Raw genomic sequence first — 24,072 nt, forward strand, 5'->3', positions numbered from 1 at the left:
ACAGATGTTCTTTCTTCTGATGAGTAAATATTGTGGAATGTTATAGTGGAAATGTCTTCCAAGTATATTTGGTTCAGCAGTTGTTCACCATTCATAGTTTTATTATAGTCTTTTATTGTGTGGAATTTCATGCATTATAATAGTGTGTGATATGTTAATTGAAAATATTTAGCTTGTGGAATATGGTTTTGCCAAATCCATTCTTTTGTTAAGCATAAATACATATAAAATAGATGCCTCTCCCTGAAGAATTTGAAGTTAGAGCATGCTGTTTTCATTTTAGATCATAGCTGAACTTCAGACAACCATTTCCTCTCTGAAAGAAGAGAACAGCCGGCAGCAGCTTGCTGCAGAAAGGCGGCTCCAGGATGTTGTACAAAAGTTTGAAGATGAGAAGAAGCAGCTGATTAGAGATAATGACCGAGCAATCAAGGTAATCTGAAGACTTCAGTAACCAGTGGTACCAGCTGCTTTAATGTAATTAAAAGGAGGGCTGAAATCCCAGCAGTGGGCAGATGAATGCAGGTATCTGGCTTGTTCACACAGCCTGCAGTAATTCCATTCACTGGACTCTACCTTTGATGTAGCCAGTGACTCAGGCTGACTTCCCTCTAAGAGATCGCATGCCAGCATAAAAAGTCATTTTTGGCAAGCTTGATCCATTCACATTGAACAAATATTTAAAAAATACCCTGTCCTTTCTCTTGAGAACCACTTTGGAATTGTCTCTTGAAATTAGAATGACTGTTTTAGCCCAGTACTGCTGGCTATTAAATTCAGAAGTCAGCTTCCAATTTACATTCTATTCTTTGCCCACATCCTTTCATTATGTATTTGCATAATGGGAAAAAACCTGTTTGAGGCTTGGAATGCCAACCATTTGATGTGCTTTGACATAGCACAGGGTAGATGTGGTGCTGCTGAGAAGCTAGGTTGTTTCCCAGTGACTTCAGAGAATCACACCTTTAATAGCAACAGAAAATTCCCTGGACCCTAATTCTTTAGGTGATAGGCAGTTAGATCTCAAAGTAGTTTTTTCTTGGCTTCATAGCAGCAAATGTTATTGTAAGTGTCTGCATCATGCTGTGATTAATCTATGAGGATAAGCATCTGGAAATCTTTATAAATAAGGCTTAAAAGAGAACAAAAATTTCTTAAGGATTCCCAGCAAAAGATTATTTTTCAGGGACTTGACTTTGCTATAACAATACCTAAAGCATGTAGAGTAATCGTACAAAGCAAAGAAAAATGGGGGTTTTATAGCTGCCCTTTTCTGCCTAACCTCTTCGTCTTCCTTTTCCATAGCCTACTGCAGGCAATGTGAGCAATTTAGGGAAAAGTTCATGTTCATATAAGTTGCTTTTTTTTGTATGTGCCCTTTAAGCCTAAACAACGTGATATAGAATAAAAAGTAGAAAGGAATGAACAAAACTTCGGAGGCCATTCCATCCAGCCTCCTCCCTTTACCAGTAGGGACTTACTTTTTGTTAAAGACATTTTCCCTCTATGTATTATTTTCACCTTTGATCTTTTAGCCCCATGTTCTGAGATCTCCTAAAAGATATTTCTTTTTCATATTCTAGTAATTAAAAAATATCTTTCAAGTTTTTTTTTCCATTTATAAATGCACAGGAATTACCCCATTGATCTGGGTAACTGTTTCGCTTCGTATGAACTGTATACTTCGCTTAAATTGCTTCAGTTGTATAACATTTTCATCTTAGGTAAATTTCTTTTCCACTTTAGATCTAAATGCCAAGTGATGGGTTATTTCCAAACTTTAAATAAACAATCAAATCCAAGTATAACCAAAAAAGGAAAAACATAAATTTCTCCTAATAAGGTAGTTTCTAGTATTGTCTCTTAAAGATTAAAGAATATTTTGAAAGAATCATAATTAGCATAATTGCCCATTTTTAAATTATTTATTTTTATGCTTTTAATTCATTTACCTATTAAAAGGGAAAAACATCTTAATATTAATTTTAAACAAAGCCAGGACTCATAAAGACTGAATTTAAAAGATGTATATAATATATATATTTAAAAAAATGTACCATATGTTACCTGAAAATAAAGAATTAATATTGTAAGTAAGGTATAGTTCAGCTTTGATTCACTTACCTAGATTATGTGCAAAGTGAATGACTTTTTTTTTTGTTTTTTACTAACTACATTCAAATTGCTAAGGCAATTGATTTATTAGCATTTTTTGCCTTTGCTGTTTTTCTTCAGACTATGTCACACACACACACACACAAAATAGTAAGAAAAACAGGTGATATTTACTCAGCATGTGCCACGTGCCAGGCTCTCTGCCAAACATTACATTTATCTCATGTTCCATTCTCTCATGTGAACCTTATGCTAATCTTTATAAGGATGGCGTTTCTATCCTCCCCACATTATACATGGGAAAACTGAGCCTCTGAGGTTGAATAACCAGGTCAAGATCATGCTACTAGACAACTGGCAGAGCCAGGATCCCCCCAGAGTCTGCCTTACTTGAGAGCCTCAGATGTTATTATACCTTATCCAGCATCCTACATTCTGTCTATGAAAAGGAGTCCAATGACCAAGTGCAAGAATCAACCTTCTCTCACTCTTGTGTCTGCCTGGAGGGCATACCATTGCTGCATTGGTTTGATTTGGGCATTCTAATTATATGTGAGTGTTTTATATTGATTATTATAGATACATAGATAGATATTGATACTTGGAGAGAGACACAGTTGCCATTAGCCTTGATTTTTCTGAAACCAAATATATTTGTCTGTAGATACATTCAATAGTGCTATAAAAACAGTGTTCATGCTAGTTGTGAAACATTCTATACCCCACTTTCAAGTTGATTGACTGTCTCAAGCTGGTGATCAAGAATGGAGATGGAGAATAAAGCTAATATGCATTCTGTCAAAGTTTACAATAATGTTTCTATGGCTAAACAGCACCAAGGCACCTGTCATTAAAATAACTCTTCAGAGAAAATTTGAGGTATAAAACAGTCTATTAAAATCCACTTAAAAGGCCACCAGCTTGGTGCAATGTAACTTGATAAAACATTTCTGGAGGACAGTTTGGCAATGCCTATCATTATTAAATTGCCTGAGAGACATGCCTGGCCTTTGACTCATTTTCAGATTTGCCTTAAGGTAGCAATTAAGAGTTTCACTAAGCTTTGGCTAGTTAAAAAAATGTTTGTTTTAGCTTTCATTCATTTAGTCAGTAAGTATTTTTTGAGTTCCTACTATGTGCCAGGCACCTGCAACACCAGCATTCTCAATCTCTTCTCTATAATGTTCACCACAGCAAGTAAACTGGAAAATGTGCACTATTGAAAGTAATGTTGAAGAAGGATATTTAAGGATATTGAAAGTGTCACAATATATTTTTCAATGAAAATGGAGGTTACAAAATATATATACTTGAGCTTATTTTTGCAAATACAGTAAATATCAAGAGAACAAAGACTTCAATTGTATATCAAAATTTTACTAGTATACATCCCTGGTGAAACTTGTGATTTTTCTTCATCTATATTAAATTATAACATCATTTTTGCAATAAAAAGCAATAAAAGGTATTTGGTATAAAAGGAAGAGTTACCAGTCTGAAGAAATCCAGAGGACATTATGGGAATAATAGTAGCTGAGACTGAGGCATGAGCCTGCTGTCAAAGAAACAGAAGATAAAGTAAGGTCTTTCACAGAACAGAATTTCTTTAATGTAAAAAGAGTTATAGCCACAAACCATTTCATAAGAACAAATCTTTTATGCTGTGATAGCTTAAAAATTCAAGAGTAAAAAAATCTTATTTATCACTTGTTTTTATTGCTTGGCTCACTCCCTACATACAAAGTCACATTTTTCAAAAGAATTATCTCTGCTGCGTATCAAAACATGCCCAAACTTGGTGGCCACGTTGCATGCCCATAATTCTTTGGATCAGGATCTTGGGCAGGGATCAGCTGGGTGGTTCTTCTGCTCAGTGTGTTCCTCATGGGGTTGTGTTCAACAGGAAGCTTGACTGGACCTGGAATGTCCGATACTGTTCCAGGCCCTTTCCATATGGCCTTTCTTCCTAACAGAGTAGTCAGACTTTCCCCCCAGCAGCTAGCATCAAAGAGTATTAAAGGAGCTGAAGACAGAACCTGCATTTCTGTTAGGGCTTGCCTTAGCAAGATTCACGGTGTCCTTCCACCACATTCTGCTGGTCCAGATAGGTCACAGGGCCAACTCGGAATCAAGGGGAGGGAAAGTAGACTTCTCCTCTCATGAGAAGGATTAACTGGGATAATGGGGGACTTTGAAACCATCTTAAATTCACCCCAATAGTGTACAAACAGTCCCATTTTCATCTCTCATTTATTCTTCAATTGTACAAAACAATACAAATAAAATATCTATAGTCCTACTACCCAGAGCCAATGTAATTAACATCATGGCATATTTGCATTTATTTATTTTTATTTATTTATTTTTTGAGACAGAGTCTCACTATGTTGCCCTCAGTAGAGTGCTATGGTGTCACAGCTCACCGCAACCTCAAACTCTAGGGCTTAAGGGAGTCTCTTACTTCAGTCTCCCAAGTAGCTGGGACTACAGGCACCTCCAGAATGCCTGGCTATTTTTTGGTTGTAGTTGTTGTTTGGCAGGCCTGGGCTGGGTTTGAACCCGCCAGCTCTGATGTATGTGGCTGGCACCCTAGCCCCTGAGCTATAGTCGCCAAGCCATGCATTTATTTTTTTTAAGGAAAATCTACTCTATAGTTTTTGCAAAAATGGAAAATGGTATATGCTCATTATAAATAAGTCAAAATGCAAGGGGGAAATAGATAAAAGTTTTTAAAGTTACCCCAAATCTCATCACCCAGAAGTAACCATCATAAAATTAGGTAAGCATAATTTCAGATATCCTGCTACATGTAAGGGGGAAAAAGAAAGGAAAGCCTAATGGATTTATGAAATGAATACTACTCTAGAGTCTACTTTTTTGTTTGTTTTAGGAAAATCTTTGATTTTACCATAATTCAATACGTGAAAGAACATAGAGTAAAACAGAAGGAATTGTTACACTTTTGCACAGAATTTATTGATTTTTGGCTGAAAAATGTGTACATTTGTAAACTCATACTTTCTCTCATAACCCCTCTTCACCACCACCTCCTACCTTAGATAGTTTATTATGTTCACATTGTCCAGGCTTATAATATTCCCAATTTGCTTGTAATCATATCGCTCAGGTCAGATTTATAGGAGTGCCCTTGAATGAATTCTTTCCTTCCCTTACCTCATAGGTCAATTCCTAAAGACACCTCTTGAGTATCTCCAAACTTAGACCCCACATCCCAATTTCTAGTTCCTACCTTCTTAATCAGAGAACTTCATTATCTTTGGTCTTGCCTAGTACAATCCCTCCTATCTAGAATCACTAACAATAACTCAGCCGTCTCAAATCTATCCCTCACAGTGTTGATAAGAGGACTTTTCTAAAACAAATAGAAGCATATTGTTTTTACTTAAATTGGTGGCTTTCAGTTGCCTATAGGATAAAACCTATACTTGTGAGGATGACATTAAAAAAACACTTTATGATTCAAAGGTGTTGTCCTCAGAGTTTTGTGGGTCCCTGAGACCTTCACAAGGGCTCTGCAAGGTCAAAACTATTTCATAATAACACAAAGACATCACTTGCCTTTTCCACTGTGTTAACATTGCATAGATGGTTTAAAGACAGTGGTGGGCAAAACTGCTACTGCTTTTGTATGAAACAAGGCATTATTAACATTAAACCACACCAGCAGTCATTATTTTCTTCACCACATACTTGTAGTTAAAGAAACAAAACAAAACAAAAAAACCCAAAGCAATAAAATGTACAGACAGCTCCTGACTCCCATTGGTTTGATGCACAATTTTTTACTTTACCACGGGTCTATCGTGGTATTAAAAGCATGTTGTCAACTTATGATAGTTTCAGTTTAAATTGAGTTTATTGGGAGGTAAGCCCATCATAAGTTGAGAAGCATCTGTATTAATTTTATTAAATCTCAAACCTTGAGGACACATCTCTTTTAATATTAATGGGGAGTATGCATAAAGTGTTTCTGCTGCATACTGAAGCAGGGTGATTGTCTCAAGGAAAAGCAGCTCTGCATTTGAGAGTGAGTTGAAATCTAGTTACTCTGGAAGTACGATTGACAGGCAACCTCAGCTTGTTCAGACTTGAGTGTTTGGCAGATATTTTTCTGAAAATGAATGAGGTGAGCCTGACACTTCAAGGGTAACAACTGATGGTGCTGTTGCTAATGATAAAATTTCAGCTTTCAAGCAAAAATTAGAATTTTGGGAAACTAGTACCACCACTGTGAGCCTGACAGCTTCTCTACACTTAAAGGCTTTTCTGATGAGATCAGTGGTGTGATTAGTGATATGAATGGTAAGAAAGGGGAAGGAAGAGAATGAAGTGGATCAACATTTGGAATTTGGAAGATTTATGTAACTCACTGAACCATGTTTTCCAAATGACCAATACCTGAAGTTACAATACCATGCATGGGTAAAAGGTCCACTCAAACAACAAAAGAGACCAAGGGCTTCTAATATCTTAGTATAAAGAGTTTGCCGAGAGAGTTTCAGACTCCTCCTTGCAACCAACTTTTAAGAAATTACCACTTGTCAAGTTTTGGTGTAGTAACAAAGAATATCCCCAATCATCTAAAAAGGCTCCTGAAATACTCCTTGCTTTTCTGTTTACCCGTGTGAGCCTAGATTTTCTTCCTGAACCTTAATCAAAGTGACATTTTGCAAGAGATTGGTTATTTTTCTTCACATATAGTGGGTTTACTACTGCTGTTTTAAAATAAATTAAATACTTTAGAATTTCTTAGTTTTAATTTCTAACATGGCAGATACCAGTAGATGTAAACCACATAAACAAACTGTCTTAGGGATTGTCAATTTTTAAGAGTAGGAAGTGGTTCTGAAACCAAGAACTTTGAGAACCACTTGTCCAGATGTCACCCTCCTCTCCACCTCGTCACATGCCAGTCTCCGACACAAAAGCCATACTCTCTGTGATCCCATGCCTCTGTGTGAAATGTCCATGAGTGCTGTGTCCTTTCCCTTTGAGACTTACAGGTCATCTTCTCTGTGAACTGTCAGAGTGAGAGGCTCATGCCCTCCTTATTCAGTCCTATAATGATGCTTTTGCTGCATTATAATGCTGATCCACAGTCCCCAGCCAAACCCTTTGAGGTTGGATGTGTTTGCAAATGAGAATCTGCACATTCTAGGAAGGTGAGACAGTGCTTGTCCTCTGTCCCCAGGGGAGTCTGGGACAACACAGTGTTCTCAGACACATAAATGAACAGTGAAATATGAATATTCCAAGATTTATAAAAACCCTTACTACATCAGTCATATTTTATCCACAAAGAAGTTAATTGCAACCTTTTGAAAGGAATTTGTATTTTTCAATGGATTTTTGAATTTCAGAATTGCAGATAGGACATTTGGACCTGTGTTTTGATTAATTCTCTTCTCGCCAGCTAGACTCCAGGCTTTTTGAGAGCAACCACTTGGTACAATATTTGTTTCAATGGGAATGATAAAAACATGCTGAATAAACAAATGGTATTACCTCATAAGCCATAAAAGCCTCTGATAATTAATAAGATCATTTTATTCTCATGCTTTGTGGCAGCAAGCTCATAAATATTTTGTGATGGTACAGCAGATATGAGGAAGGAATTTTCATGTCTTGTGATAACAGTGGTATATTTTGCTTAATTAGGCAGATTCTAATAAAATACCCTTTACCTGAAACGTACAGGCACACCTCATTTTATTACAGTTCACTTTATGGCACTTTGCAGATATTGCATTTTTTTGCAAGTCTAAGGTTTGTGGTAACCCTGCATTGAACAAGTCTATCAGCGACATTTTTCCAACAGCACGAGCTCACTTTTTGTGTCTGTGTCGTGTTTTATAAGTGTGAGCCTTAGAATTATTTCAGACTTCTTCATTACCATTATATCTGTGATGTTGATCTGTGATCAGTAATCTTTGATATTACTCTTGTCATTGTTTGGAGCACCACACACTGCACCCTTAGAAGATGGCAACAATTTTTTAAATTTCAGTAGATTTTGAGTTTTACTTACATGGATGAATTATATAGTAGTGAAGTCTGGGCTTTTAGCATACCCATTACCCAATAGGTAATTTTTCATCCCTCACCCCTCCTCTTCCCTCCCCATCTGAGTCTCCAACACAGTGAAGCTTAATCAGTAAATGCCGTGTGTGTTCAGACTGCTGTACTGACCAGCCATTCATCCACCTCTCTTCCTCTCCTCAGGCCTCCCTATTCACTGAGATACAACAATGTTGAAATTAGGACAATAACTCTACAATGGTGCCTAAGTATTTAAGAGAATGGAAGTGTTAGACATCTCTCCCTTTAAATCAAAAGCTAGCAGTGACTAATCTTAGTGAGGAAGGCATGTTGAAAGCTGAGATAGGCAGAAAACTAGGGCTCTTTTTTCTTTTTTTTTTTTATTAAATCATAACTGTATACATTGATATGATCATGGGGCCTCATACACTCGCTTCATAGACCATTTGACACATTTTCATCACAATGGTTAACATAGCCTTCCTGGCATTATCTCAGTTACTGTGCCAAAACATTTACATTCTACATTTACCAAGTTTCACAAATACCCCTGTAGGATGCACCACAGGTATGATCCCACTGATCCCCCTCCCTCTACTCACCACCCCCCTCCCTCCCCTCCCTTTCCCACTTCCCCCTATTGTTAGGTTGTAACTGGGTTATAGCTTTCATGTGAGAGCCCCAAATTAGTTTCATAGTAGGGCTGAGTACATTGGGTACTTTTTCTTCCATTCTTGAGATACTTTACTAAGAAGAATATGTTCCAGCTCCATCCATGTAAACATGAAAGAGGTAAAGTCTCCATCTTTCTTTAAGGCTGCATAATATTCCATGGTGTACATATACCAAAATTTATTAATCCATTCGTGGATCGATGGGCACTTGGGCTTTTTCCATGACTTAGCAATTATGAATTGGGCTTCAGTAAACATTCTGGTACAAATATCTTTGTTATGTTGTGATTTTTGGTCTTCTGGGTATATGCCCAGCAGAGGAATTACAGGATTGAATGGCAGATCTATTTTTAGATCTCTGAGTGTTCTCCATATATCTTTCCAAAAGGAATGTATTAATTTGCATTCCCACCAGCAGTGCAGAAGTGTTCCCTTTTCTCCACATCCACGCCAACATCTCTGGTCTTGAGATTTTGTGATATAGGCTAGTCTCAGTGGAGTTAGATGATATCTCAAAGTAGTTTTGATTAGCATTTCTCTGGTGATTAAAGATGATGAGCATTTTTTCATATGTCTGTAGGCCGTGTGCCTGTCTTCTTCAGAGAAGTTTCTCTTCAAATCCCTTGCCCAGCCTGCGATGGGATCCCTTGTTTTTTTCTTGCTGATGCGTTTGAGTTCTCTGTGGATTCTGGTTATTAAACCTTTGTCAGAGATATACCCTGCAAATATCTTCTCCCATTCTGAGGGCTGTTTGCTTGCTTTACTTACTGTGTTCTTGGCTGTGCAGAAGCTTTTTAGTTTGATCAAGTCCCAGTAGTGTATTTTTGAAGCTGCTTCAATTGCCCGGGGGGTTCTCCTCATAAAATACTCACCTAGACCAATTTCTTCAAGGGTTTTCCCTGCATTCTCCTCTAGTATTTTTATAGTTTCATGTCTTAAGTTTAAATCTTTAATCCAATGAGAGTCTATCTTAGTTAATGGTAAAAGGTGTGGGTCCAATTTCAGTCTTCTGCAGGTTGCCAGCCAGTTCACCCAGCACCATTTATTAAATAGGGAATCTTTTCCCCACTGAATGTTTTTAATTGGCTTGTCAAAGATCAAATAGCGGTAAGTAGCTGGATTCATCTCTTGGTTCTCTATTCTGTTCCAGATATCTACTTCTCTGTTTTTGTGCCAGTACCATGCTGTTTTGATCACTATCGATTTGTAGTAAAGTCTGAGGTCTGGTAGTGTGATTCCTCCTGTTTTGTTTTTATTTCTGAGTAATGTCTTGGCTATTTGAGGTTTTTTCTCATTCCATATAAAACAAAGTATTCTTTTTTCAAGGTCTTTAAAATATGACAGTGGAGCCTTAATAGGGAGTGCGTTGAAATTATATATTGCTTTGGGTAGTATGGACATTTTGATAATGTTGATTCTTCCCAGCCAAAAACTAGGGCTCTTGTGCCAAACAGTTCACCAAGATGTGAATGCAAATGAAAAGTTTTTGAAGGAAATTATTAAAAAAAATGTTGTTCAAAGGCTGAGGCAGGAAGATTGTTTGAGGCAGGACTTCAAAACCAGCCTAAGAAAGCATAAGACACCCCCCACCCCTACAAAAAATTAGAAAAATCAGCTGGGCATTGTGTCATGCACCTGTAGCCCTAGCAACTCAGGAGGCTGAGGCAGGAAGTTTGTTTGAGCTCAAGAGTTAGAGGTTGCAGAGAGCTGTAATAACACCACTGTACTCTAGCCAGGGCAACAGAGTGAGACTTTGTCTTAAAAAAAAAAAAAAAAAGTACCACTCCAGTGAACACACAAGTGATAAGAAAGACAAACAACCTTATTGCTGATATTAAGGAAGTCCAGGTGATCTGGACAGAACATCGAACCAGCCACAACATTCACTTAAGCCAAAATGTAATCCAGAGCAAGGCCCTAACTCTGTTCAAGTCTGTGAAGGCTGAGAGAGGGAAGAAGCTGCAGAAGAGAAGTTTGAAGCCAGCAAAGGTTTGTTCATGAAGTTTAAGGAAAGAATCCATCTAAAAGTGCAGGATGAATCAGCAAGTGATGATGAAGAAGCTGCAGCAAGCTCTCCAGAAGTTCATTGGTAAAGGAGGCTACTCTAGGCAACAGATGTTCATTGCAGACAAAATAGCCTTCTATCTTTTCTACCCCAAGATTCCATTTAGGACTTTCATAGCTAGAGAGGAAAAGTCAACGCTTCAAAGTTTCAAAGGGCAAGCTGACTCTGCTGTTAGGGGCTGATGGAGCTAGTGACGTGAAGTTAAAGCCAATGGTCATTTACCACCCCCCAAATCCCAGGTCCCTTAAAAATGATGCTAAGCCTGTTCTGCTTGTGCTCTGTAAGTAGAAGAATAAAGCCTGGATGACAGCACATGTGTTCACAGCCTGGTTTACTGAATATTTTAAGCCAATTGTTGAGACCTACTTACTCCTCAGAAAAAAAGATTTTTTCAAAACATAACTACTGACTGACAACGCACCTGGTGACCCAAGAGCTCTGATGAACATGGACAAGGAGATAATTATTTTCTTGCCTACTAACAGAACATCCACTTTACAGCCCATGGATCAAGTAACAGGAGTTGGAAGAAGTTGATTCCAAGATTCATGGATGACTGTGAGGGATCTGAGTCTCCATGGAGATATTTTAGTAACTGCAAATGTGGTAGAAATAGCAAGAGAACTAGAATTAGAAGAGGGGCCTGAAGATCTGACTGAATTGCTACAATCTCACAATCAAACTGGAATGGATAAGGAGTTGCTTCTTTTTTTTTTTTTTGTAGAGACAGAGTCTCACTTTATGGCCCTCAGTAGAGTGCCGTGGCATCACACAGCTCACAGCAACCTCCAACTCCTGGGCTTAAGTGATTCTCTTGCCTCAGCCTCCCGAGTAGCTGGGACTACAGGCGCCCGCCACAATGCCTGGCTATTATTTGGTTGCAGTTCAGCCGGTGCCGGGTTTGAACCCACCACCTTCGGTACATGGGGCCGGTGCCTTACCGACTGAGCCACAGGAGTTGCTTTTTATGAATGAGGAGAGAATTTACGCCTGGTAAAGATGCTATGAAATTATTAAAGTAACAATAGAGGGTTTAGAATATCCCATAAACTTGGGTAACAAAGTAGCAGCAGGTTTTGAGAGGACTGACTCACATTTTGATAGTTCTACTGGGGGTAAAATGCTATCAAACAGTATTACATGCTACAGAGAAATCTTTTGTCAAACGAAGAGTCAAACTTAATTGTCGTCTTATTTTAAGAAATTGCCACAGCCACTCTAACCTTAAGCAACTACCATCCTGATCAGTCAGCAGTCATCAACACGCAGCCAAGACTCTCCAGCAGCTAACAAATGACCACGCTCTAGAGTAGTGATTTTCTACTGGTGGCATACGAGTGGGCCATGAGGGGATCTGAGATGTGTCGTGAAATTTTTTTTTTTTTATTAAATCATAGCTGTGTACATTAATGTAATCATGGGGTACCATGTGCTGATTTTACATACAATCGGAAATATTTTCATCACACTGGTTAACATACTCTTTCTGGCTTTTTCTTAGTTATTGTGTTAAAACATTGTGAAAAATTTTAAAGATCAGTAATTAAATTATTTTTGTTTTTTTAAGTTGATGAATTTTATTTTATGTAGATTTTATCTCATAAAGCTATTTATTTTTTTATATTTTGTTTTTATTAAATCATAACTTTGGTACTATGATGCATTTATGGGGTTCATTGTACTGATTTGATATACAATGTGGAATGCTTACATTGAACTGATTAACACATCCATCACAATTATACTCTTTTCTTAATAGTTTTGAAATGTACCATTGCATCATGCACATTAGGTGAGGTCCCCCCAAATACTCTCTCTCCTCCCCCCTCCGCCTTCCCCCTCCCTTCTCTCTCCTCTTCCTTTCTACTTTCTGGACTATAGTTATGTTTTATCATTCGTATGAATGTGTAGGTGATTATGTATGGATTTCAAAGTAGTATTGAGTACATTGGATACTTTTTGACATTCTTGAGATATTTTACTAAGAAGAATGTGTTCCAGCTCCATCCAGGTAAACATAAAAGATGTGAAGTCTCCATCTTTTTATGGCTGCATAGTATTCCATGGTGTACATATACCACAATTTGTTAATCCACTCATGGGTCAATGAGCATTTGGGCTGTTTCCATGTCTTGGCAATTATGAATTGGGCTACAATAAACAATCTGGTGCAAATGTCTTTGTTGTAAAATGATTTTTTATCATAAGGGTATATACCTAGTAGAGGAATTACAGGATTGAATGGTAGGTCCACTTTTTGTTCCTTGAGTATTCTCCAAACTTCTTTCCAAAACGGTTGTATTAGCTTGCATTCCCACCAGCAGTGCAGACGTGTTCCCTTCTCTCTGCATTCACGCCAACATCTGTAGTTTTGGGATTTTGTGATGTGGGCTAATCTTACTGGAGTTAGATGATATCTCAAAGTGGTTTTGATTTGCATTTCTCTGATGATTAAGGATGATGAGCATTTTTTCATGTGTTTGTAAGCCATATGCCTGTCTTCATCAGAGAAGTTTCTGTTCAAGTCTTTTGCCCACATAGAAAAGGGGTTATTTGTTCTTTTCTTATTGATTAGTTTGAGTTCTCCGTGGTTTCTAGTTATCAGACCTTTGTTGGAAGCATAACCTGCAAAAATCTTCTCCCATTCTGAAGGTTGTCTGTTTGCTTTACTTACTGTGCTCTTGGCTGTGCAAAAGCTTTTTAGTTTGATCAGATCCCTGTAATGTATTTTTGGTGTTGCTTCAATTGCCCAGGGAGGAGGAGGAGTCCTCATAAAATATTCTCCCAGGCCAATTTCTTCAAGTGTTTTCCATGCACTCTCTTCTAGTATTTTTATAGTTTCATGTTTTAAGTTTAAATCTTTTATCCAGTGAGGATCAATTTTTGTTAATGGTGAAAGGTGGGGGTCCAGTTTCAGACTTCTACAGGTCACCAGGCAGTTCACCCAGCACGATTTGTTAAATAGGGAGTCTTTCTCCCACTGAATGTTTTTGATAGGCTTATCAAAGATCAAATGATGATAAGTGGTTGGATTCATCTCTTTGTTCTCTATTCTGTTCCATACATCTACCGCTCTGTTTTTGTGCCAGTACCATGCTGTTTTGATCACTGTAGATTTATGGTATAGCCTAAAGTCTGGTAACGTGATACCTCCTGATTTGTTATTATTTCTGAGAAATGTATTGGCTATTCAAGGTTTTTTCTGATTCCATATAAAACGAAGCATGATTTTTTTTCTAGCTCTTTAAAGTATGACAATAGTGCTTCAATAAGGATTACATTAAATCTGTAGATTACTTTGGGTAGTATGGACTTTTTTTTATTAAATCATAACTGTATACATTGATATGATCATGGGGCATCATACACTCGCTTCATAAACCATTTGACAGATTTTTATCACAGTGGTTAACATAGCCTTTCCGGTGTTATCTCAGTTACTATGCCAAAACATTTACATTCTACATTTACCAAGTTTCGCAAATACCCCTGTAATATGCCCATCGATCCATGAATGGATTAATAAATTGTGGTAGTATGGACATTTTAACAATGTTCATTCTTCCCAGCCATGAGCATGGTATGTTTTTCCATTTATTAACATCTTCAGCTATTTCCTTTCTCAGAGTTTCATAGTTCTCTTTATAGAGATCTTTCATGTCCTTTGTTAGGTAAATTCCCAGGTATTTCATCTTCTTTGGCACTACTGTAAAAGGAATAGAATCCTTGACTATATTTTCAGCTTGACTATTGTTGGCATATGTAAGTATTGATTTGGTATCCTGAGACCCTGCTATATTAATTAAATTATTTTTGAAAGAAGTTCAAAGCCCAGTAGGTATGTTCTTTCTTTTTACTCTTTTTGTTGATCAACATAATTGAAGTGTGCTATGAAAGTTTAGCTTTAGGCTCAAGGGTGCCATGACATAAAAAATGGTGGAAAAACACTGCTCTAGAGGCTCAGATATTTGTTACCATTTTTAATCAATAAAGTAGTTTTGATTAAGTTGTGTACATTGTTTCTTTTAGACATAATGCTACTTCACATTTAATGGACTATGCCATGGTACAAACATAACTGTTATATGCACTGGGACACCAGATATAGAAAGATAACCAGAATCTTTATTGTGATATTAGACAGTGGCCTGGAACTGAGCCTAAGTTGTGCCTATATTATCCAAGAGCATAAGTTGTATACTCTGGGGAAGTGCCCACAAAAGGCTGTACACCAAAGCCAAATTATCTCAGTGTGAGTTAGCACTATCCACTGAGCTCACAGAAGTTTATTTGGGGAAACGTAAGAAATAGCTCTAGAGAGAGACCATGGAGCATTCTTTTGGCATTGCTATACCACCAGGGCTAAGTCCTTTCTTTGAAGCAAATGTATTGAAAGTTCCTCACTGTGAAGCCAGATGTCCAAGCAGAGATTTCATATCAAGGAGAAATGTTGTAAAATTTTTGCTTGCAGGCATAGAAAAGATATTTTAAAGCATTGATGCTTCTCTCCCTTAGCCACTGACTGGGGTTCACGGGAAAAGGTCGGCTGCCAGTAGGACATCTAGAAATCTGGTCTGTGTTACCAGAAGGGCTTGTGGGACAGAGGGAGATATTTCATAAGATTGAGTAATTCTCAGTATGCGAAAAGCTTACAGGAATCAATTTCCTAAAGAATAAAATTACAAACCTCATTGTGGGGTTTTAGGAGCATTGAGAAACAGAAGTCTCAATGCCTAGCACCAAATGCTTTGTTTGGGACCTGTTTCATTATTTAATTCCTGTTTCCCCTGCATGCACGTCCTAAGGGCACAGACGAAAGTGGCATTTTCTTTGTGCCCTCCTGAATTAGCATTAATAATGCTAAGAATAGAAATGTATTTTCCATCCCACCCAAGAAGGCTTGCCTGCTCTCTCAGAAAGGAGGACAGAGCCATTCAGTCAGAGCAGTGTAAAGCGTAAGTGCCATTTTCTAGGAAGAATGCTCTGGAAGATGAGCTTAGATACAGTTTGGCAGTGAATTATGACCTTGCTTCCTAGAGCAAGGAGAAGCAGTAACAATAAATGAGCAGAGAAGAAATGAATAGTTCTCCCTCAAAAGTGTTTTGTATCATACCTTTCCTCCAGTTCTGTTCTCTGCCAATTTTTTTTTTTAGTTTAAAAACTAGTGAAAAAGATTCTTTGTTCAGTGGACAAAACCCTTTAAGGGCTAAAAATATTATTTTTGGTGAGCAAATACATGAATCTGTGAGAGGGTGATTGATTGAAAGACTGCAAATGAAAACAGATTCCCCTTCTCCATTGGCCAGGTAAATTTTACTTTTGGAAGTCACTAGGTAACTGGATATGGTTAATTATTGCATGGCCCCGAAATAAAGTCATTTGGTTAATCAACTGTTGGAATATAATATATATAGTTTTTTTTAATATTTAAAAATCTAACCTATGTGGAAATTTTTAATCTTTAATAATGCTGAACTATATCAGAGATAGTTCAAAGTCAGCATAATGAGCACAATGATCACTGAAAAATATAAATGTAAGTAAGCCTCAACAACCAAAATGATTGAATGATTTCTATGTGTGTATTACATATGTGTAGTATGCTGTGAGCTCTATGACAACATTTTGGTCAATGAAAAAACCCATGTCTGACAGTGGTCCCATGACATGTACTGGAACAAATTATGAAAAATTCCTATTACCTAGTGACGTCTTAATGATCCTGACCCCCGGATAGGCCTAGGATAACATGTGTGTTTGTTTGTGTCTTAGATTTTAACAACAAAAAAACAACATTTAAAAAAGTAAAAACAAGCTTGGTGCCTGTGGCTCAAGTGGCTAGGGCGCCAGCCACATACACCTGAGCTGGCGGGTTCGAATCCAGCCCGGGCCCGCCAAACAACGACTGCTGCAACCAAAAAATAGCCAGGCGTTGTGGCAGGCACTTCTAGTCCCAGCTACTTGGGAGGCAGAGGCAGGAGACTCGCTTGAGCCCAGGAGTTGGAGATTGCTGTGAGCTGTGATGCCACGGCACTCTACCCAGGGCAACAGCTTGAGACTCTGTCTCAAAGAAAAGTAAAAACAACAAAAACTTTAATAGGAAATGGTTTATAAGGATATAAAGAAAAAATACTTCTGTACAGCTGGACAACATGTTTGTGTTTTAAAGTGTGTGTTACAAAAGAGTCAAAAATTTAAAACAATTTAAAATTTATAAAATAAAAATGTTATAGTAAGCTAAGGTTAATTATTATTAAGGAAAGAAATTTTTAAAATAAATTTAATGTAGCCTAAGTATAGAGTGTTATAAAGTCTACAGGGGTGTACAGCAATGTCCCAGACCTTCACCTTCACTTACTCACAGACTCACCCAGAGCAACTTCCAGTCCCTTAAGCTCCATTCATGGTAAGTGTCCTATATAAGTGTACCAGGTTTTTTATCTTGTATAGTGTGTTTTTACTGTATCTTTGGCAGAATCTATGTTTAGATATAAAAAAACTAACCATTGTGTTACACTTGCCTACGGTACTCAGTACAGTAACGTGTTTACAGGTTTATGGCCTGGAAGCAATAGGCCACATACCATATAACTGAGAAGTGTAGTAGGTCCGTGTGAGTACGTTCTGTGATGTTCACACAATGACTGAATCTCTGTTCCCATCATTTACAAACACGTGTGTTTTCAGAAGCACTGGGTTATATAGAATCCTACTTAATGCAAAATTTGATAATGATATATATGTTAATTTTATTAGGTAATTTTATGGTGTCTGGATTCAATTGTCCATTTTCCCAATCTCTCTGACAGAAGCTGAATTTCTCTTCAGCCTCTGGTGACTTGACAGACCTCTCTTTAACCATTTATCAGTCTTGAAGTCCATACTTCTTTTAACTATCATGATATTATCTCTTGCTTCCCAAGATTTATTCATAGGAGAATTCAACATTTGGTCAGGTTTGACTATCCCTCAGCTCTGTCATTGGTAACAGCAACCTCAGGGTGTACTCTTACAATCAGTGGTGTGCTTCAGCCAGCTGTATGGGCATCGGCAACCTGAATATTACATTGTTAGGAATTCTCCAGTACGTAGATACATTATAGAAGTGGGTACACCCTGCTATAAATTTTTACTTTTTGTGTGCCAGTTAGTAAACATTTACCCAAGTACCACTGCTACAACAGTCCCCATAGTCATGGTTAAGCTCAACCGTTTCACCACAAGGGGTGTATGGTTGGACAGGTAAATAGGTTGTATTCCATTATCCCTCTTGCAGCTCTTTCTAGCCCAACCTCTTATTCTTTTTCTGATGTGTATATGATTCAACTCTTCCATGCATTCTTTTAAATTCTTTTTTGTTATCCCAGCACACTATAGAAAGTTTACAAAGTAACCTGTTACCTCTTCTGTAAATTCAATAGTGTTTTTCTGCTTCCAAGCGTTCTCTAACTCAGTGATTCTCAACCTGTGGGTCGCGACCCACGGCAACTGTATTAAAGGGCCACGGCATTAGGAAGGTTGAGAACCACTGCTCTAACTCCATGCAGCATTTTACTATATTGACCAACAGTTTTCCTTCAAGAATAGAAATTGTCAGCCAGGTGTGGTGGCCTAATGCCTGTAATTCTAGCACTTGGGGAGGTCCACGTGGGAGGATCACTTGCGCTCAGGCATTCAAGATCAGCCTAAGTGAGAGTGAGACCTTGTCTCTACTAAAAATAGAAAAATTAGTCGGGTGTTGTGGCAGGTGCCTATAGTCCTGGCTACTTGGGAGGCTGAGGCAGAAAGATCATTTGAGTGCAGGAGTTTGAGGTTGCTGTGAGGTAGACTGATGCCATGGTACTCTAGTATGGGCAACAGAGTGAGACTCTGTCTCAAAAGAAAAAAAAAAAGAAAAAGAGAAGTTGTTAAACTTCTCCTGTAAGGGGCCAGGTAGTAAAAATATTAAGCTTTGTAGATCTTCCAGTCTCAGTTGCAACCCACTCTACTGTGAAAGCAGCCACAGATAGTATGTCAACAAATGGGCATGGCTGTGTTTCAATAAAACTTTATTTACAAAAACAGGCTAGGTGCTGGATTGGACCTGCTGGATAACTCACTTTTCTCTTGACTTTCAAAGACTTCTTTTACTTGTCTCTTCTGCGGGTCTCTCTTCCTTCCAGTGGGTATTCCTCAGATCTGTGTCCTGGGCTTTGCTTCTCCTTTGCCTTTCCATGGTGAGCTCATCTCCTCTGTGACTTTGGATGTCACTTCTGCAGAGATGACCCTCAGAAGCCCCAGGCTGGTTCCTGGTCAGGCTCTGTATCTTGTACTGCCTGAAAATCATCTTCTTTTGGAGATGCACTACTATTTCACAGTCAGAAACTACACACAACACTGAATTATTGTCTTCCCTTCCAAATTGGCCTTCTTTTCAGTCTATTGGGCTTACCCCCAGTCTTTCTGTTTCCTGTTAGAAACTTTGAGTTCATCTTTGTTCTTTCCTTCCTTCATCCCAATTTATCTCAAGTCTATCTCAAGCGTCCTTGAATGTATTTCTTATTCCTTTGATATGACCCTATTCAGAGCCCTTCTCAACTTGCGATTGATTTAAAACAGCCTCTTCTGAGTCGATGTCCCTGCCAAAAGTCTCTCAGCTCCAGTCCAGTGTGAAGAACTCTGCCAGGGAAATCTTAAATCACTATGATTTCTCTGCCTTACAAAGAGTGCTTAGAAATCAATAGGAAAAGATTAACAGCCCAGCAGACAAAAAGAGCAAAGAATATGAACCCAAAATTCACAGACAAAACATCAATGCTTAGCAAACTATGAGCAATATGGTCCATCTTATCTATAACTAAAGAAATATAAATCAAAACTACAAAGTTTTAGAGGGCCTTATTGCCACCTGAAAACATACCCAGTAGTTAAGGTGTAGGGAAGCAGGCAGTCTCATGCATTATTTTTTGGAGTATAAACGAGGGCAACCTCTTTCAAGGGTAGTGTGGTCATATCTACCAACATTTTATTTTTTTACTCTTTTAGAATTTTTTTTAATTTATTTATTTTTATTGTTAAGTCATAGCTGTGTACATTAGTGCAATCAAGGGGTACAATGTGCGGGTTTCATATACAATCTGAAATAGTCTCATCAAACTGTTCAATGTAGCCTTCATGGCATTTTCTTAGTTACTGTACGTAGGCATTTGTATTCTGCATTTAGTAAGTTTCGCCTGTACCCATTCTAAGATGCACCGTAGGTGTGGCCCCACCTATTACCCTCCCTCCACCATGACCTCCCCCCTCCCTTCCCCTTCCTTGGCCCTTTCCCCATAGTCTTGTGCTATAGTTGGGTTATAGCCTTCATGTGAAAGCTATAATTTAGCTTCATAGTAGAGCTGAGTACATTGGATACTATTTCTTCCACTCCTGAGATACTTTGCTAAGAAGAATATGTTCTAGCTCCATCCATGTAAACATGAAAGAGGTAAAGTCTCCATCTTTCTTTAAGGCTGCTGTGGCTCAACGGAGTAAGGACTGGCCCCATATGCTGGGGTGGTGGGTTCAAACCTAGCCCTGGCCAAAAAACTGCAAAAAAAAAAAAGTTCTACCAACATTTTAAATGCACTTAACCTTTGGTCCAACAGTTCTTCTGACGTGAATTTATGCCATGAGTATGCATGCAAGTATGCGCAATTTCTCTGCAGGATTGTTTGAGCAAGAAGCTGGGGAAAAGAAATTATGATATGAGTATATCCATACGATGTGGTATTAGGAGGCCATTTTAAAAGAATAAAGCACGTCTCTATGAAAATGAGGTAAGATTGCCAATATGTAATAAGTGAAAAGGGCGCACAATGTCAGATACATTTTAAATGTCCTGACTGGCTCTTAAGTGGTTAATAGAGGTTATTTAGGGGAAATGGGACATTTTTGTTGTTATTTTATATATCTTGATGATGTTTTGACTTCTCACAATGCCACATGACTAAATTAAATTGACAGGGCTGCTTATGACATCACAATCGAGCTTTTCCGCCTGGCTGGACTGTGCACTCTTCCTCGACATTGCCTTCTGTTCTGCTCAGGCTGGTCTTCTCCCTGCGCTTGCCGTCCACTGTACGATCTTTCCCACACTGTGTGACCTTTCCCACACTGTGTGTCTTCGTCCCTTGTCAAGTGCTAGCAGGGCCATCTCAAGCCACACTTACCTCCTGCAGGAAGTCTTCCTACCTGCTGCAGTACCTGAGGGCCTCACACTTTCATAAGGTCCTGTTGATGCTTAATGGTTCCCTTATTGTCTCATATCTGCATAGCACCCACAGTACTGGGCACTCAAAAATAAAGACTTCAGTTATTTGAAGAATCTAATCCTTAGTTATTAAACGTTACTCTTATACCTATCAGTGTTTGTTTTTAAGGCACCTTTAAACACATCAGCACCAACCTTGGTGTTGAAAGAAGTAGGGACCCTCAGACCTCCCCCTCCTAAAAAATCTGCAGTTAAATATCTAAGTCTTTGGGTTAACATATTCCTCTTTAAGATAACAGACAGCCTTGACACATTAACATATTAAACCACTTGAAGCAATTCACACTCTGATGTGAAACTTTAATCAGAGACTTTCTTCCTAACAATTAGATGAGATCATCTCACTTGAAGGACTGGGAAGTGGTGTTTGAAGGAAGAAGGTGGAAGGGGAGGGGTAGAGGGTGATTGAGGAATAGAGATTGAAGGTGTCTACGAGGGTGGGGCGGGCAGCCTGAGGGCAGGAGGAAGGGCCGTACAGTGGACAAGGGGAAGGGGCTAGATTAAAAGGGCCAGAAGAGCCCCTGGAGCAGGACTGGGCTCAGAGCCAGCCTGTGGGTGGACTTTGATCATCTTTGTCCTGCAGAATTTAACACGGAATTCAGAAGTCTCTCTAACTCTATTGTACCTGATCCCGCATTTGCATGTTGAGACAGTTGTATACATTTAAAAAAGAAAATGGATGTGTGTGTTGTATGTGTGTATACCCCTCCAAAAGCAGAGAAAATGGATATACATATGCTTACACATGTAGATTTTCCAATGGGTATTATATAGTAATGAGAAAGAAGTGAAGCTGTGAACAAACCGTTGTATTATCATAACTGATTTGACGTAATGTTCCTTACAACTTATGGAAAAATGTTAAGACATTCTTATTATAGCTCATCCTGCTTTACATTTATATAGAGCTATTTGTAGGGATTTGTGGCATAAGGACATATACAATATGGCATGGTCAATCATGCAGTTTCTAAGGAACTGAATCAAAATCAATAAATTAAGCAAATTAAACCTGGTGTTATACATGTACTGTGTTTCCCAAATGGATATAATTAGAAAAAATTAATGTGCTGCCTCCCTGCCTTCCAAAAGACCAAACATTATTTCCAGAGTTGTTAGTAGGAGACTATCGCTATTACAGAAGAAGTTGGAGCAGCTAAAAGTAGAGATTTGGAGCAGAAGAGAGCGGAGGTGGTCGGTGGGTTCCAGGAATGCTTTCATGTCAGAAACACAGAGGAAAAAGCGGAATTAAAAACAAAGAAACAGCTCCCATTTTTTTCGAGAGAGGCAGAACCCTTTTGCTTTTATGTCTCTGTCACTTGCTGCAAGATTCCTCATAAAGCCCTCTAACCACCGAAATAAATATTCATATGGCTGCTCAACATCTCATTAATAAAACAAGATTTGGTGGTAAAATATTTCAGAGTAACAGATGATTTGCATCTTACCCTTGCTTAACTTTAAATCTCAAGCAATTAATAAATTAGACTCGAGAGCTTTTTAAGAAGTAACATCTTACATGTACCACAAATTGCATTATTTTTATGTGTAAATAATGATGAAAGGGGAGATTGTTCCTTTGATGTCTATAAACTACACTGTAAAATATGCAGAAGCATTCTTGAGTTTAGTTGGAGCCAAAACAAATAGACTAGTTCATAAAACAAAGCAGCGGCGTTCTTAGAAACAAGCATTATTTTTTTCTTTTTTTCCCCGTTTGCTTTCTTTCCATCTTTTTTATTCTTGCCATTCCTAGTGGCAGATTCAGTCCAAATTCAAAATTGATGTTAGTCTGTATTTCCTCATCTGGAGAACTGAGTTCTTGTCAGGTTCCTCCCAGTGAACTTGGCTTCCTATCCGCCCTTCCCAGACCCCTGCTGTACTGCCAGTTTTTAGGAAGTGAATCATTTTTGTCAGCAGTATTTCACTGTTGCTTAAAACCTAATTATTTCAAAATTTTGCCAACTACTGGGGCTCCTCAGAGAGATACGTTTACTTTCCTCTGAATTTTCCAAGCTGGCTTATCTAATTTCATTTTGTTTTTTAAATAGCATCAGCAAATTCTTGTTTAGAATGTCTCTGAGATAAGCCTGAGTTTTTCTTTGGTACGGTTGATAAATAGCGCTTCCTAGCAAGTTCATGTCTGCCACGGGAAGGATGCGGTTTGGGGTCCTGTTAGAGCACTGAACTATTTATTACTGACCTCGTGAGACGGTTTGAGTCTTCGTCCGACTGCACATGTGACCTTCATTGAACATGGTGTGTGGCGTAGGCTACACACTACATACACATGCTTATTTGGAGAAGCCGAAGATGTACGTTGAACCTGGAATCCCTCCCAGCTAGACAACGGATGTCCTTCCACGGGAGAACTTTGCTGTGCCCCCTGCATTAGCTTCGTCACTAACAAGTCCTCCGTTTCACTTCTTGGCCTAATGCTTTCTTATTAAAACTGATCCTGAGCTCTGATCACATCAAATGTCAGTCTTGTCACATTTTCTCTAGCTTGGTTTTTATTCTGATTTTCTTTTTTCCTTCTAGATGGCAGTTTTCCACTTATGTTCACTTCTCTGTTCTCAAACATCGTGTTCTCACCCGTTCTTCCTTTATTCTTCACCAAGTTTAATGAGTCGAGTATTAAATATAGTAGGTTCATGTGACTCTGTTTCCTTTTATATCAGCTGAAATCACAGTTCCATGTCATTTCATAGACTGATGGAATCTTAAAGTTGAAAAGAATCCTAGAAAATTGGTCCCACCGACCTCCCACTCTTCCCACCCATGTGCTCCATTTCACCAATGGGAGCCCTGAGCCCACAGAGAGGAAGTGCCTGGTTCTTTCTATGCAGCTGTTGGCAAACCTCAGA

General features: G+C 38.4%; 1 protein-coding gene across 4 annotated transcripts in view; it reads left to right on the plus strand.

Annotated features, from left to right (window-relative positions):
- Positions 1 to 24,072, plus strand: part of CEP112 (centrosomal protein 112) — a 519,949-nt gene that overhangs the window by 419,770 nt on the left and 76,107 nt on the right. For all 4 annotated transcript variants that reach the window (XM_053568367.1, XM_053568366.1, XM_053568368.1 and 1 more), the window contains one exon: positions 284 to 433. In XM_053568367.1, coding sequence (XP_053424342.1) covers positions 284 to 433 — 150 coding nt within the window. The remainder of the gene's footprint in view (positions 1 to 283; positions 434 to 24,072) is intronic.

The sequence above is a fragment of the Nycticebus coucang genome, chromosome 18 (genome assembly GCF_027406575.1).
Source record: "Nycticebus coucang isolate mNycCou1 chromosome 18, mNycCou1.pri, whole genome shotgun sequence".
Taxonomy (NCBI): Eukaryota; Metazoa; Chordata; class Mammalia; order Primates; family Lorisidae; genus Nycticebus; species Nycticebus coucang.